Raw genomic sequence first — 17,409 nt, forward strand, 5'->3', positions numbered from 1 at the left:
TTTGCGATCCATGCGTTTTCGTGATGATTTTCACTTTTCCTGTATTTCGTTACACAGTCACTTAATTCTTAGTTGGAGGAATGACGAGTGTATATAAAAAAAAAAAACCACAAAACACCAACCCACAATGAGAAAAGTGAGCCGCAGGCTATGGAAACTGCCGCCCGTGGGCCGGACGCATGCGCAATGGCGCGCCGCCGCCGCTACAACTACAGTTCCCAGCATGCCCCACGCCCCGCCGCGCCTGCGCCCCGGGCGGGCTGCGCCGGTGGGGCCACGCTCCTGCCCTCCGCCGCGGGCAGCCGGCCCCGCGTTTGCCCCGCTCCCCGCCCCTAGCCATGGACATGGACGTCGGCTCTGTAGTCTCGGGGCTGTCGGGCGGGGATGGAGCAGGCACGGGCCCGGGCCCGGCCCCGGCCAACGAGGACCGGGAGATGGAGGGGGCTCCCAGCTGCTCGGGGTCGCGCCCCCTCCCCTTCGAGTTCGAGCGGAGCCGCTCGGAGTCCAGCGGCGATGAGGACGACGACGAAGACGAGGAGGAGGAGGAGATGGAGGAAGAGGAGCTAGAAGGGGACCCCGGGGCTCGGTTCGGGACGGACGACGGGGAGCTGGACTCGGACGACGAGCGGGAGGTGAGGGCCGAGGGGCGGGGACCGGCCGCCGCGAACGGCTCCGTCGCGCGCCATGGCCCGCTCCCGGCGTGCCCCGCGCCGCCGGGGGGGCGCGTGTGCGGCTCGAGGTGGGGGCGCGCGCTGCTTGCCGCCGCCGTGGCGGGGCCGCCGGGACCTGTGGCGGGGCCGGGGGGTGGCCCCGACCGGAGCGCGGGGCACCGCGGGGGCAGCGGTGCGGGAAGGGCGGGAGTGTGAGGTGAGGAGGGGCAGGCGGCCAGGGCGGGAACGATGTGGGGTGCGAAACGCAGCGTCTTCGTGTGAGGCCTGGCGTCTGCACAAGCCCGCGGTTACCAGGCAGGTCCTGTGAGCCGTGGGCGTCAATTTGCACACCTGTGGGGACTGAAAACTTCCAGGTGCGAATCTGGACACCGGCTTAGGCAGTGTAAGCCGTATGGTAATAAGCTTTTTATTACTGCCCAAGGCCATTCTGTCTGTCTCGCTTAAAAGAAAACCTTACAAACTCTTGGCATGACTGAGAGGATGGTAAATGGTGGCATGTGGGTGAAATAAATGGTGTCGTCGAGGGGAAGAAAGCCCCTCAGTCAGGCTTTGAGACAGAGGCAATGCAGTGGAAAAATCTAACATGTTACCTTTTTCAGACGGATCTCAGGTCATTGCCATAGTAGAAACCTGTTCTTTTTTTGAAATAGTAGACTTCCAACAGGAAAATTGATGTGAAACTACTTGTACACATTCTTAATAAGCGTATTTTGTAACCAGAATTCAGAGCAGTGACATTTCAGTCTTTGCTTCAATACAATCCCTAACCTTGTGTAGAAATAAGAGACAGTATTAGTTACGTATCTTGACTGGGGGCTCCAACATGCTTACTGAGCATTTTCAAATAGTGGTATTATTTGCTACCAGTATCTGCTTCAAGCTTGCTAATTATTTAATATTCTGTTAAGGGGTTTATCCAAAAGAACTTTTCCCAAAAGGATTGTTTACTTTTCAGATATGATTTGTGAAACAAATTGGATTGCCATTCACAAGAAAGTAAATTCGGAAGACTAGATGAAAGTCTTTAGAATAGGGCTGTATGTGAGGAATGATTGACCTCTTAGGAAAACCCATTTCTGTAGCATGTTGATCCTTAGTTTTTTCATAGTTTAAGGCTGCAATTTTGATGCTTCAATCAGGAAATCTCATGACTTAGCCTGTGTATTCAAACTCTTATAAACTGTCTTTGTTTGTAGCGTATGATAAATCTCACAGAGTTGACCCCTTACATCCTGTGTTCCATCTGCAAAGGTTACTTTATTGATGCTACGACTATTACAGAATGTCTGCACACCTGTAAGTATCAGTATTGTTATTCAAAGAGTTTAGTTGCAAATTCAAACAAGAATCGGCTGTTGAGATATTCGGGCTTCACAAAGATAACTGTTTGAAGTGAATGTGTGTTATGTTTATTCTGTTCCTTAAGGAAAACATATGTGTGGATATTGTAAGCATCAGCAAATCGTGAAATCAATCAATCGTGCAGTCAGTTTTACAGCCTAAGAAGGAAGAAAATGTAGGGAAAGATAAAGCCTAAGTAAACAAAAATAGAGCTACTACCTTTTCCTTTAAGTAGGGTCTAGACATTTGACTAACTGAGAAAAGACAGTTGAGTGGCTCTGAGTGACTGAAAGCTTTCTAAACTGTTGTTGATATGAGCTTGCTAATTCACAAAATTCAGTGAGCAGGTGTTGTGGAAGTGCCAGTTCAGATATGGAAACAGTTATATGCACCCATGGAACAGTCTGTATAATCTGCTAAGTAGAAATAGGTGGATAATAAAAAAATTATTTCAATTATCTGGTCTTGTTACTTTTTTCCTCAATCCTTGTGTTAACATTTTTTCCATTGCTAACAGAACTATTTTCTCTCAAGGCTAATAAAACCCTTCCTGTGAAACTGACACTTTCAGCCACACCCATGTTCATACCTGAATCCAAGAATCTTGGCTTCCTAGTCCTTCCAGCCACTAACACTACATAAAGGGAAAATGCTTCTTTGGGTTTTTTTCCTTCTCCCCCTGCCCTCCCCACTTTCCCCTTTATGGGGCACTGCTTACTGTTTTGATATATACCACACACAGTTCTCAATTTAGGAAAATGCACAACTTTAGTAAGGTCAGCATAATGTTGGAGGTACAGCTATAGAGGTCTCTTAGAAGTTTCCTGGTAGATGTTGTGGAAAAGTTTGATGTGTTCAGGATGCTATGGAGCTGATTTGATAGTTAGTAGGTTATTTAGATATTTCCACTCACTAGCTTTCCTTCCAAATTTTTAAAGTACACGTAAAATACAATGGAAGTGGCAGAATTATACTTACTTACCTTGGTTCTTCCACCAGAACTGTTTGTAGGGTGCTTTTCAGCAAACCTGTTGTCTGCAGTAGTCAGTGTTCTCTTGTCTTAGCTCTACTCTTGTTCTGGGTAACACAATTACAACATTGAACATCTACCTTTGCATCAGTTGGATTAGGATTATTTGTAGGAACAATCCTGAGTATTCAGGAGTTGTGTATTCTGTACAGGCAGAGAGCTCCTGTTTACTTAAGTTTGGAAATTGACCTATTTGCTTCATTTTGTCTCTGACAAATTTCATTTGAGAGATCTGGGTGTAATAGCTCCTCTTGTGTAAGAGGTGGTATTGTACAATGGACATGTGATTTTTATGGGGTTTCTTTTCTTTACAGTTTGTAAAAGCTGCATAGTGAGACACTTCTACTATAGCAACAGATGTCCAAAATGCAATATCGTTGTACATCAGACACAGCCCCTTTATAATATCAGGTAATAAGTTAATGCTATTTTTCTGTGTATAGTTTTTTCAAGTTTTGCTGCTTTATTTTAATTGTTTAGTTTTACAGACTTGTGATGCTTTCCTATTTCAAATGAAGGAATAGTTTAAAGAAGTACATTGTGTTCTTTGTTTATACAAGTTGCATTTCAATAGTGAAGGTAAAAATACTCAGTTTCTTGTTTTACCTAGTTTATATCCCTTTTTAGGGTTTGTTACCACTCACGCTGGGTATTTGTATGCATTTAGTCAGTGTTACAGGTGATACTAGATCTTAACTATTTGCTTTGATGTCCTTTTACACAAAGCTTTGTTGGCATGGTATACTTAGGTAATTGTGAAAAATTAGTTTCAGTTTGTCATACTGTTCATGAGTTCTTGAAGGGTGGTGCTTTTTAATTTTGCATAGCTGCTTCTGTTGGAGCTATGCTTTCAGGACATGAATTCAGACAGGTACAGAGTTGTTGCTCTGCCACTCCTTATGTACATCAAATTGCAATAGTGTATTTAGCATCCTTTGTTACAATTTAACAAAAACTATTCTCTATTGCACCAAAGACACTTTTTTTTTCCTTTTTAATAGACTGGACCGGCAACTGCAAGACATAGTCTATAAATTAGTTGTCAATTTGGAGGAAAGTAAGTCCCTTTCTTTATTTTATTACCATCTAGAGATTGAAAAGACTGAACAGAAAGCAGAGTAATTCAAAGCCCCACTTCTGCTCTGGACTCTTTAAAATAGTTTTGTGATGTTTGGTTATAAATCTTAATAAGTTAGCTGTGACAGCTGACATCTTTCTGGCTGCTAAATGCTATTAGGAATAGCAGTATCTACTCTTATCTCGTGAAATACAGGTGTAACTGTATCCAGATAATATTTCACAGTCATGCCTCATATTTTTGTATAAGTACAGAAAATACAATTCCATGTAGTAAGTTCACTTGGCTCAGTTGAAAAAAAAAATTGCTAAGACTGATTCTCTCAAATGCTTTTATTTTTTCCTCACTGCCACATTTATTTTTTTTGTCTCATTTACCTTGAACTTCAGGAGCTAATGAATCTGCACAGTTCACCTCAGTGGACTGAGTGAAATATACTCATCTAGTCGTATATATGGACTATAGATGGTATGAAAATAGTCATGACAGCCAGAAGGATACTAGGTTTTGCAGCTGTTTCACTATGTTTTATGGCCAGTTTCTCTGATTTCTTCCACAGTTTTTACTAACAAGCTTTTAATCTGGTTATTTTAAGTGTCCCAGCCTCACATGAAATACTAGTGAGAGTGAAGGTCTGTAGGAACTTGACAAGTTTTTACTGCTCTGACCATTGGAAACTGTATGGATATTATCAGCATCTGAAATAACATTCCAATCTGTTCTGTATTATGTGTTTTTCAGGAGAGAAGAAACAAATGCATGACTTTTATAAAGAAAGAGGATTAGAAGTGCCCAAACCAGGTGAGCCATGATCACTTTAGAGGACGCTGTTAAGGAAATATTTACTGTACCGTTTATTCTTAAGGGCTTTCCTTGAAATATTAGCTCACAACTGAAGAAAATACATAGTATTGGAAATACAGGATTCTTAGGTGTTTGATTACTGTAATTTGTCACAGTTCTTCAATTACAGAATTAGATGGAACTGGCAGCACTTAAGCCCAGATTGTGGTTGGATTTTTTTAAACGTTTTATTTTCCCTACAACCGGGAAATAACACACATTTTGTATATAATTTCATTTTCTGACTCTTAATAAATAGTAGATGTTACAAAGGAGTAAAAATAGGAACTTTGAAGTCTGTTGACAGATGAGGGATCATTCTAATTATTTTTTGTCTTACTATCAAATAAAGAGCTCTTTGGGGAAGTGCCATGCTGAAAGCTATTGAAATGCTGGTTCAGATACACAGCATGAAATGTGTAAAGAGCAGATTTAGTAATTTAAAAAAATAGGATTAATTGCATGGCCTCTTTTTCCTTCTGAGATCATCTGTTTTGCTTGGTGCGCGTTAGTGTCTTACACTGCTTTTATTTCAAGTTGTGTTTGCGTTTTGGCTATTTGAATATTTTAGCTGTCCCGCAGCCAGTTCCAGTGAGCAGAGGAAGACCTCGAAAAGTTCTGGGCTCTGTGTTCCGGATCCCACCAGAACTTGATATCTCCATACTTCTGGAGTTCATTGGGTGAGTTGTGGGCAAATGTAGGTGCAAGTGGCTGATGTGAGGGTGCTGCTTGGGTGTGTCAGACAGTTAACTGTCTCTTACTTATCGCTGAATGTGCATTTCTTCCATCTCAAATAGCAATGGGGAGCTGGTTTTAACTTAGTGCAATATTGACAGCCAACCATGCATAGCTAGATGATGCAGATAATTAAATGTAAAAGGTGTGTCTTACTCTGAAAATGGCTTCCTAAAAAGAATAGTTTTAAAAGCTAGATGTGTTTATTTTCTTTTTAACAAAGTAGTGTAGTCACAGTAAACTGAATGATGAAATACCTGTCTCTTACACTTAACTTAATCCCTGTAGGTGGTGGTACTATTAATGCTGGCTGTGCTGGGGGACTTGCTCATGTAACTTGGACTGTGACTACAACCAGGGTAGCAAGAGCAGCATTCCGCTAAATGTTAAAGATGACTGTAGTAATGTGGCCTGACAGTTTCACAGCCTTTAATGAATTATGCTAAAACTCAGGGGTGGGGGTGGGGGTGTGTGGATTTCCAGCACAAACACTTGAGTTTTTTTCAGGAACACAAAGAGAAATTGTATTGCTTTGGCCATATGCAAATTTATATGTTACTGATCGAGAGAGAGTAATTGAGAAAGGATTGAAAGCTGTAACTACTCTGCTAGCAGACCCTCAGTTGTTGCAGGGAAGCAACCTGACTCTTGTGCAGCCTTTACTCCTCTATCCAGATTGTGGCTGCTTTTGGCCTGACTTGGTCTGAGCAAAATGTTCAGAGACCTCAATATGTAATCATGACAGACTTACACAAATGATTTAAAATCAGGCCCTCAGAAATAGGGAAATTTTAGCAGCAAAGCATACCATCTTGATTCAACCTCACTGTTTATAGACATCATGTCCAAGTCTTTCTGTATGTTATGACCAGTGTCTCCGCTGTGTCTCACGTTATTCAGAGTACAGAACAAATTTCCTCTATGGGTAAATTGTGGTTAGGTGGGTGATGGTCTGTGTGGTTTTTGTTTTGTTTGCTTTATTTTTGTATTGCCCATCATGTGAGTTCATTTTTTTTGAAGTAGATGAGGAGTGGGACTTCAGGAAGAGAAGGTCATACCGCTAAGCCTCTAGGGAACAGTGCCTGACTGTACTGTAGAATATCTCTGAATCCACATACTGACTTAATTTCAGTGTTCATTTTCTTTATGTCTGACTTGAAAAAGTGCTGAATTCTCACAAGCACAGCTGAAAGCACTGGGAGTCATGACTAAAACTGTAGTATCAAATCCAGTCTTGGATGTCCCAAATTGGGCACTTGCAGTTCTTTGTTACAGTGTCTCGGATTCCTCCTTTTAAACAAGGTATTATACTACTATTCTGCTGAGAGGGGTGGTATGGAAATACATTCAAGTACTGAAAAAATGAGACTGAGGAAATTGATAGTTTTGCATTAAGAGCAGGATTGTCATAAGTAAAGCCAAGAGCCATGTGTTGAACAGGAGAGGAAAGCAAAGACATTATAGACATTATATAGCTGTTCAGAGTGTGACTGTTGTGTATTGTACTCTCAAAAATTAATATAGTTTTTAATTGTACTTACAAAGGCTTTTCTTCCCTTTAATGAATGTGGTATAAAATACATGATGTAATTAGTGCAGGAACCCAGTGACCTGGTGCTCAGGCAGGCTTTTTACCCCATTGGGTGAAACACGATTAAATGGATATACACAGACATAAGGTAAAACGCTTTGACTAAAATTTCAGTAGAAAAGAGTAAATATAATGCTATTTACCCTACATCTATGTTGGGTTAGGAATGTGTGTGCTGTTATTTTATTGCCTTGGCTGTGGCTGTATCTTACGAAGCCGCCATCTAGATACCAGTTTGAAGGCTGCCCATTCTGGGACCCACGATGGGTGCCAGCCACTGGCTGTGCTGGGCTGGCAGGCAGCAGAGGGAGCATATGGAGTAAAGGGGCACTGAACTGTGCTTTTGTACCAACAGCCCAGTGCCCTTGCCAGTGATAATTTCACTGTAAAATGACTTTAAAAAAAATGAATTCGATTTTTAGTTCCAAGGATGTCCCTTTCAGGTTGGAACACTTGGTGATTGTAGGAAGGCTTACACAGATTGTTGTGACTGCAGGGTTAGATACAGTTTGAACTCACTGTAGTGGAGGTAATTTGGTTTACATCTCCACTACAGAAGTCTCGTGGTTACTTCCCTGCTCCTGATTCTCGGCAGGTATGTTTTTGTTTTTTCCAACCAAGGGGAAGATGTCAGGTGACTTGGGCCTCAAAACTAGTAAACATGTATCTGCCGTGAAACAAGATGACTTTTGAATCTGTGTTGTTGTATTTGTTTTTCTAGTACTTTGTTCCAAGCTTCCACTCCAGTGTTGATAGGAAAGCAGGCAGTATTGTGCAAATATAATCTATACTCTGCGAAACTGTCCACTGTGGTTTTGTTACTTATATGGAAGGAAGCACAGAATGTTTCTAACAACAAAAGTATGATGGCTTAACAGCATTTACTTTGTATTTTTAATGACTTTTGTTATCTTTTGATCTTTTATACTTTATATATTTGAAGGTTAATAGTTTTCTTCAATGGTCAAAATCAAAGGCTCTGTCTTGGTGATGAGAGATTAAGAAAGCATTTTGGATAAAGAAAACTTGAAATTGATTGCATCGGCCAGCAGAAATTGTTACTTGGAAAGTCTGACCGTCTATATTGCATCTCTAGAGTATATTTTGTGGTTACCTGTGGCGGTTGAACTGTATCAAAGAAAATGACAACTGTAGTGGACAAGTTTTTCCTGTTTGCTTCTTAGTAACTTCAAATTTCATTTCAGTGGCAGAATTTGATGATAGTTTTACTTAACTCTGTCTGATAGCTGGTACATATTTAATGACGGGATACTCCATTACAGTAACTTGAAGTGCCATGCTAATGTGTGGTCTGTAGAAATATTACAAATGCATTTGTTTACTATATCAAATGGTCAGTAGAAATATATATTATACTATATATAATAAGTTGATTTATAGTGATGTTCAATTTCAGTGCAATTAAATACTGCGGGTTTTTCCTCTCTCATACATACATACTTGCTAATGCAATACAAGAATAGTGAAATGCCATGAATTGCTGTTAATTAATTGAGAAATTTATATATCGCACTACAAGATGGAGGTGTGGAGTGTAGATGATCAGTAGTAGGTCACATGCTCAGACTCTGCAAATCAATGAACCTCTGTTGAAGGCAGCTGGGAATTTGGTCATTTGCCATATTTTTGTGTATTCCACCTTCCAGAGAAACACCTGCTGCCTTCCTGAGTTCCTGGATAACATTAGAATTAATCCTATGATATAAATAGTCTGGAAGGCCAACAACTGGCCCAGAAAGCCTCTTTGGTGGTTGAGCACATTCTGTTAGCAACTTCTTGGGTTCTGTCTGTTGAGGTTCCAAATATCAAGGATGATGAGGTATCGATGTTTAAGCAGCATTAATACTAAAGCCTACTCCTATGAAAATTAGTGTTATGTTGTGTTTAAAAAAGGCTTTAGGCTGTGTTGGTTTGGTTTTTTCCATCTTGTGTAGACAAACCTTAAAGTCATAGATAGCTGAATTCACAGGAAAAACGGAGTACCAAATAAAGGGTAGGAGGAAAAAAAAAGTAAATTCAGTCTAGTGTGTGAGGTTCCTCCTTTCATTAAACTCAGATTTGGAAAATAAACTTAATATGCTGGACTACAAAATCAATAAGTCACTATTATAATAAAGAGCTTGAGGGTGTTAATAACTATTAACCTTAGCAATATTGACTGTGTTTTACGCTTGTTTTTCAGAGCTAATGAAGGCACAGGGAATTTTAAGGTACAGATATGGTTTGATTTTTTTTCTCTTGCAATTTACATCAGAAATATGTATAACCTGTACGTATTTGATTTAGTTTGTTTTTCTTACACTGAGAACACCCTGAACTTTCATCAGCATAGCGGTAACCAACCTTGGATTACGGTGTACTTTTACACCAATTATTGTATAGCATCACAGAATAGGAAAAGAATGCTTCTGAGGCTACGTAATTAAAGCTTTGGTGGGAGAATGGGAATGATACTGATGAAATTTCACCTAGGTGATTGCAGCTTGTTATTCTTGCATCTCTGTCCAAAAGGTTCACAACTATGGCTTTTACTGGAATCCTAAACAAAAGTGTAGACATTGTCTAAACTACTGGTTTTTTGAAGATGATTTTTCTACTTGTAGTGGAAAGTTATTCAGAGGAAACATAGCCTGAAGTATAACAATAGTATAATAAATAGTTATGTGCTTAAGCATATAACAAAAAAATGTACAAATTGTCTAGACAGCACCATATGCTTTCTTACTCAGCAGAAAGGTTATTCTTTTCTCCATCCCTTCACTAACATTTGCTGTCTGAGCAGTGGCTGTTCTGCTAAACAAGAAATAGTGTTCCCAATCCCATGCTAAAGAATATTGCTGTTCTTCTAATAAAGATCTTACTGAGCTACTTCAGTACGAATTCATAGAGGAACTGCACATTGTTTGCTGCCTTCATGATTTCATGTGCTGTAGTTAGAGGTGCTCAGAGTGTGTCATTCCACTATTCTGGCTAAACATTTAGAAAACAAGACTCTATTCAAGGGCAAGAACGAGATGTAATTTAAAATTACTCAGTATATGTTGCATTTAATCTTTCATTGTATTGGAATTGTAGGACTCAAAACATGGAATGGCCCAGAATAATAGAATACAAGGGACACCTAACTGGTAGGGTTAGCAGGAGAATTTTACTGCCAAAGAATATGAGAAAAAAGTGTATTAGTAACTTAAATATGAATTGTCCTGATTGTACCATTTTACTAATTTCCGTCATGTTTTCAGTTGAGTTGATTTCTGATCAATATTTTTTCAGGCACGAATCTGAACTGTTAGATTTGATTGCAGTTATTCATACTATTTTTAGTAGTAATCCCATTTGTTACGGCAGAGCTTAGGAGGCAAGTTCGAACTTTCAAATACAGAAATAAGCATTTTCACAAAGGTGGAAACATCAGTATAGATTCCATCTCCTTGCCCTTGTATCACCTCCCATCCTTTCTGTCTTATATTTGCCCTTCTTTCTGCTTTGTTTTTTATCCTCTTCATTTTGGGCCACACAAGAATGACTGCAGGGTAGTACAACCATTTTTCTTAACTTGTATGTTGTATTATTAAAACCTGTGTCAGCCACTTAATTCCTCTGAAACATCCCATTCCAATGTGAGTAGTTTTGCCTTGCTTGGCTCAAACATAATTGAGTTTTTGTGATTCAGGAAAGGGATTTTTGTGTGTGTGGTTTTTGGCTTTGGGTTTTTTTCCCTTTTAAGCCACACATATTCATGCTCACTTTAACTCTAGTGCTATGAGGATGTCGAAGATGAAAGGCTGCCCACCATTACTCACAGTGTAGACTAAAGTGTGACTCAGTTTATTTGCATATTTAGTCTTCTACATCATCTATATGAATTTTAAGAAATACCACATCTTATAACTGGTATTTTTCTGCAGTATTTTCAAATTTCTTGCTGTATGTTAATGCCCTCTGCTTCACACTTTCTCCTCTTCCTTTCTATTCTTACTTTCTTCGCCACACTATCTCCATGCTTTTTTATTCCACTTCATGACTACTCCTCTGCCTTCCAAAACCTCTTTCATATCCACTTCTCACAAAACATACCCTGATGCATTTGTAGCATTGCTCTGTCCTCGATTACTTGCTTAGCTGTCTTTTATTTTTCTGAACTAGGTGTTGAACTTCATATATGAAGGATTTTCAGCCTTTTTTTTGTCTTTAAGGGGTTTGGAGGCAGGGAGAAAACAGATTACAGGGTCCATGGTCATAAACTGTGATTTATGCATGCAGCAAGCATAAATTCAGCATCATGAACCTTGTAGCAGCATGGTTCCCTAGATCGGATCTGATTGTCATTTCTAGCAGTTGTACATTAATAAATCAAACTGTTGTTCCAAAACCACAGTTATCATGGGTACATATTTAAATTCATGATTGAATTCAAGGGTAGTCCGTGACTCTCTGACCCTTCTTTCAAACTGAAAGAATATGATGAACAGGGATAGTAAATCACAGCTGTTCAGAAGGCAACATAAAAATCCAATTAATTGACACAAAAGGTAATCCATTTATCACACTCAGTGCAGTCATCTGCTCTGCCTTTGTGCCTCTTCGCTTATCCACCCATATCACTAGTCAGCTCTTTAAAATTTTATCCGTAGAAGGGAAACCCATTAAAATTTTTGTGGCTGGCATAACAAATGTTTTGTCATTGCAGTCCTTGCTGTGAAAGTATTTAGAAATGATACAAAAAGATTTCAGACCGATCTCACTCTTGTGTTCTGCATAGTAGTGTATTTAATTGATTATGGTATTTCATGCGCTATTAAGTTGATTCGAGCCCAAGTTATAATAGTTCTAGACTGCTAAAGGGCTTAAGCTCCTTGCATTGTAAAATGACATGGTTTAATGATCTGAATCATGTTTGGTACACAAGCCTGATTTGGGGAAAATAAGGAAACTAGGAGACAGTTCATGTGCTTCTGATGAGTAAATGCTTGTGGGGGGAGAGGCTCTTAAAATGCTGTGTAATACTGATTTTTTTCTATGTGGAATTAATAGCAAGTATCATTCTCCAGTGCCTCAGTAGCAAAATAGGACTGAATTCAGTAGCTGGTTACTTTAAAATGTTGTTTCAAACAGCAGAAAGTTTGAATCTGGAGTCATAATACATATTTAATCCTTTCGGTATGAGGTAATCTGGAAATAGATCAGTGAAAGTTCCAAAAATTTAAGCTGTCTCCCTTTGTTAACGGGTTTGGGGTTTTCAAGGGATGACTGAAAATGTACATTGTCTTTAAATCTTACATTTATTCTTTGCAGCCTTTGGAAAAGAAGTTTGTGCGTGTTTCTGGGGAGGCAACAATTGGACACGTAGAGAAATTCCTCAGAAGAAAAATGGATCTGGACCCTACTTGTCAGGTATACCCTGCTTGTAATGGCACAAGTTCACTGTGATCAGTGTAATGCCTGTGCTTCAGACAGAACATTTCCATTGTTCATTAGAGTCCAGAGGTAAAGTTAGGTTCTTCTCAGTGCAGTAAGGATTAAAAAATAAAACATTTGAAATCTTGTGATCCACAAGAAACAACTCTCCCAACTCATTTGCAACATGCTTAAATTTTTGTTATTCTTCATTATTTGTTTAGAGTTTCTAAAGTACCACTTAAGATTTCAGCAGATTAAATTCAAAACGAAAAGATACTTCTGTTTCAAAGAAAACTGAATACATAGACAGGAAAGTGTGTGAGTGTGGGAAGATATGAGGGCAGAGACAGGTAGGAGCTGAATAACAGTAAGATTTAACTGAATATTGAAGAAGCAGACATGAGCTAAGAAATCCTAACACTGTGGATGTATGTGTTAAAACAGAAGGTATGAATGAATGCAAATGTAGGCACACGCTTCCAAGTAAGAATTTAAAGGAGCAGGATATGGTACAAAAGAATTTACCTGCATATTCCTCAAACATTTTGTAGGAATTGCATGTCAAAAAGAATTTTCAGTTCTTCGGTGTATTTCAGCAACAATTCAGTTCAGATACAAAATGCTAGGCAACAATACTATAAGCTGCATTTCAGGTGAAATCCCATTGTTCTATACATTTTAGTTCAATTCTACAGAAAACTCCTCACTAAATTATTTTCCTCTTTCACGTTCACAGCTTCAGATTTCTCTTTGGGTTTTTTTTGTTTTTTTTCTGTGATAAACTAATCAACCCGAAATGTTCACCTCCCAGGCTCTTTCCTGATGAAGAGCTCTCACTGTAAAGCTTCAAAACCTGTTACAACCTTCTGAATTAATGACTTTGAACATCATACTGTTGAATCCCTTCCTGTATCTATTATTTCAATCCTCAGAATGATCCACTTTCCCTAACTGATTTTCAGGTAGTACTTTCTGTGGAAATTGCAACCAGCCTTTTACCACAGAGATCTGACCCTGGCACATCCCTCTTGACACAGCCCTGTGGGACCCACAGATCAGGCTGCAAACTCTGCTGGCCATATAGGCAGGGATACATGGTAAATGTTACATATGTTGTGCCATGCATCAATGAAAAGTAATTTATGTAGGTTTCTAGTGCAGGAGTTCCATAATGTGTAAACAATTCTTAGAGCTGTCAATTATTGGTCAGTCAAGCTGATACTGATGGGAATAGGCTTTGGATTGAAGGCTGTGTTTTCATAAAGCAGTAACCTTCTGAGACAATACAGTGTGACTGTGTGCCTCAGGAGAATTACAGAATGATTTAGGTCAGAAAAGACCTTTGAGATCATCAAGTCCAATTGTTAACCCAGGACTGCCAAGTCCTCTACTAAACGATATCATCAAGCACCGCATCTACACCTCCAGGGATGGCAGTTCCACCACCTCCCCAGGCAGCCTGTTCAAATGCTTGACCACCCTTTCAGTGAAACCTTTTTCGTAATATCCAATCTAAGCCTCCCCTGGCATAACTTGAGGCTGTTTCCTCTTGTTGTCAGTTGTTTTCTGGGAGAAGAGACCGACCCCCACCTGCCTGCAACTCCCTGTCAGGGAGCTATAGAGAGCAGCAGGGTCCCCCCTGAGCCTCCTCCTGGCCAGGCTGAACAGCCCCAGTTCCCTCAGCCGCTCCTCATCAGCCTTGTGCTCCAGCCCCTTCCCCAGCTCCGTTGCCCGTCTCTGGACACGCTCCAGCACCTCAACGTCTGTCTTGTAGTGAGGGGCTCAAAACTAAACACTGTACTCGAGGTGCGGCCTCACCAGCGCAGACTACAGGGAGACAATCACTGCCTTTGTCCTGCTGTTAAATCCAATTTCTTTTACAGTCAAGATCCTTTGGCTGCTTTTTTTTCCCCTTCTTAACTGATCGGCTTCTGGGTCTTTTTGGCAAGTATGGGGGGTTTTTGTCACTGGAAACCTTTAGTCTGTTTTCATGCTACAAATCATGACTGACTTGAAGATACTCAGGCTTATTTTTAAAAGATTAGGAAATTGGGGAAATGAAGCAGCAATTATTTTTGTATCCTGATTGATCATTTCTTTGTAATACGGAGACTTAAGATTAAAGGAGTGTATGTACTGAGCTGTCATCTTCTAATTGTAGTAGGCATGAAGCTGATGGGTTTGTTGGTAGACACAAAAAGCAAAAGAGATGTCAGATGTGTCATTAAAGATTAGTAAGCCTAATGAATAATTTCTTACTCAAACTTCCAAGGATGGCTAATAAAACAAAATTAGGGAGAACATGAATATAAATCATCACAGGTAGAAGAGTTTAGGGAAATAGGTTGTAAACCATATGTGCAAAGAATATAAATACAGAGGGCACTTGGCTGCTCTTTTAGTTTGCAGTAGAAATTTGAAAGAGTTGAGGTCTGAAGTGGTTAATTTCCTATACACTTCCCCAACGTATGTTAAAGAAGAAACAGATACTCACTTGGGACAAGCTTTTCTTTTTAATATTACTTCTTTAATCTTGATTTCTGACTCTCTCCAGTTCTTTATTAGCTAAAATAATGAAATTTTGTATAAAAAATAATTAGTTTGGTGCACTTAACTTGGGGCTAGAGTCCTTGCGCTAGATTCCCTTGGGAAGCTAGGAAATTTCTTTCAGAAACGCATGTTTCGGGCACTATTGAGCTAAAATGCATGGCATTCACTGTATTTTTTCCCACATTTATCTACAGAAGACTTTACTGCCACAGTGTTTAATTGTGCCTTACCTGGGACTTGAAAAGATTTGACTGTAAGGAGGACACAGAGACTTTCCTTCTTTCTGTCCTCAGTACATGCAATTGTGTTCTTGGTTTCATTGTTGAGACTTCTAGTAAGGACATTAGGTGTGGCTATTTTGTGAATGCAGTTAGTTCCTACTGAGTATCAGCTTAGTTTGACAGTGTGTAAGAGTATTATTTGAGAATATTTCACTTGTTCCCTTTTAAAGCTGATTCAGTGACCAAGTGATAGAAAGTGTTATCCATTCTGAACTAGACTGTACTTGGATCTCTTTTATTTAATTTATTTGTGTGGAATATTAGCTAGTACTTGCTCTTCTTCATTGACCTGCACAAGTGGGTTGGATTGAGATTAATGAAAGTGTGAATAAGCTATCTCTCTCATATGTTAAGTATATATAAAACTAAAAAGCCATTTTGAAGCCACTGTCTGTATTCTTTTTTCCTAGTCTGAGGCCTCAAATTATTTTCAGACTTCTGTATTTCAGTTTGAAAATGGATTATGATTCAGATTTCCTAGTTTATCTGGTATGTTAAGACTTCACTTATTTCTATCTACCACTTGAGCTGACTGACTGTAGTTTACTCTTTCTGGTGCTTTGTTTTGATCTCTATGCTTTGGGAAACGATTAATTTTCTGTATGTGTTTATATATATTTCTAATTACAAGGTCTTTTTAATATTCTTGCTGGAATTTGTTGGGGGGGTGTATGAAAATAATTTTTGAGCAACTGGAATTGCTAGTAAAAGCTAAGTAGGTAACATTTAATCTGAGCGAAATACAGGCTATGGTGTTTGGAATCCATTAGGGACTTGGCTTCAACAGCTGATGCACGTCTGTGTGGTTTGTGTTCTGCTGGAGAGTGGGGAGAAAATGAGAAGTGTTATTTCCTTTGAGATCATCCTGAGCAGCATTATGCCTTCTTGCCGTTCATTCTGTAAGGATGAGAGACACTGCTGAAAGACTTGCAGCTCGGCTGGTCTGAATGCATTAATGTAGCTTATGGAATAATCCATAATCAGATCTGTGTTCCTTAAAGCATATGTGTGCACACTGCAGCCTGGGGGAAGACTGGAAGGAAGTCTGTGCTCATACAGTGTAGTTGTTGATGCAGTTTCTTTATGCCAGTCTTAGACTTCGTAGCTGGTGCCTGTGAAAAGTAGATAGTAGCTAGAGGAAATGGAAAGCTTTGCCAGCTTTTTTAATAACTAGCTCAAATGCTCATGTCAATCTCTAAAACTTTATGGTTTCCTTGTCCTTCCCTGGATAGTATGGGTTGGCATAGAAACTATTGATTGAGGTCATCTGCTTTCTGGGCCAAATTCTCCCTTGCAATTATTCTTATGTGGGATGTCCCTTACATGAAAAATTTCCATTTTTATCTCTGTTACTGGGTGAGTATTAATTTAGAATTGTCTGTTATTGTGGCTTTTAGAGAAATAGCTCCAATAGCGAACATGACAGCTAAAGAAAATAAATGGCATAATGGAAAGTCTAGTCTATTGTAAGAAGCATTTTAACAGAAGTGACTTGAGTGTTCAGTAGCTACACCTTCATGTTCCCTTTCGGCAAAAGGTCAATCTGTATTTAATGCTGTCTCATGAGCTATCAGTACTAGCTGGCTTCAGTTTTACCAGTCAGTTGGATCTGTAGTAAATTTATAGCACTTGTGTTGCTGGTGCCTCTTTGGTAATGGAATATATTAAATCCTGTATGGCACAAGGATTCCTCTGAGGCACATTTCACAACTGATTTTTCACAGTGAACAGGGTTTTTTTTTTCATTGTATGGTTTATTCTTTTGTCCTTATAGAATGAATCCTAGCATAATAGCAAGCAGAGATGCAGGCTTTGGTGCCGAAATGAGGAGATTAGGCATTTGGTATTCAGAGCACTCTTAACATGGT

General features: G+C 39.5%; 1 protein-coding gene across 2 annotated transcripts in view; it reads left to right on the forward strand.

Annotated features, from left to right (window-relative positions):
- Positions 1–159: 159 nt before the first annotated feature.
- The window catches only part of PCGF6 (polycomb group ring finger 6), a 28,496-nt gene continuing 11,246 nt past the window's right edge, over positions 160–17,409 (forward strand). The window contains exons 1-8 of one of the 2 annotated variants that reach the window (XM_055720139.1): positions 160–632; positions 1,868–1,967; positions 3,357–3,453; positions 4,044–4,099; positions 4,862–4,921; positions 5,535–5,643; positions 9,493–9,520; positions 12,606–12,704. In XM_055720139.1, coding sequence (XP_055576114.1) covers positions 180–632; positions 1,868–1,967; positions 3,357–3,453; positions 4,044–4,099; positions 4,862–4,921; positions 5,535–5,643; positions 9,493–9,520; positions 12,606–12,704 — 1,002 coding nt within the window. In that variant the 5' untranslated portion in view covers positions 160–179. The remainder of the gene's footprint in view (positions 633–1,867; positions 1,968–3,356; positions 3,454–4,043; positions 4,100–4,861; positions 4,922–5,534; positions 5,644–9,492; positions 9,521–12,605; positions 12,705–17,409) is intronic. The other variant, XM_055720140.1, reaches the window with a different exon arrangement.

The sequence above is a fragment of the Falco cherrug genome, chromosome 9 (assembly GCF_023634085.1).
Source record: "Falco cherrug isolate bFalChe1 chromosome 9, bFalChe1.pri, whole genome shotgun sequence".
NCBI classification, from domain to species: Eukaryota; Metazoa; Chordata; class Aves; order Falconiformes; family Falconidae; genus Falco; species Falco cherrug.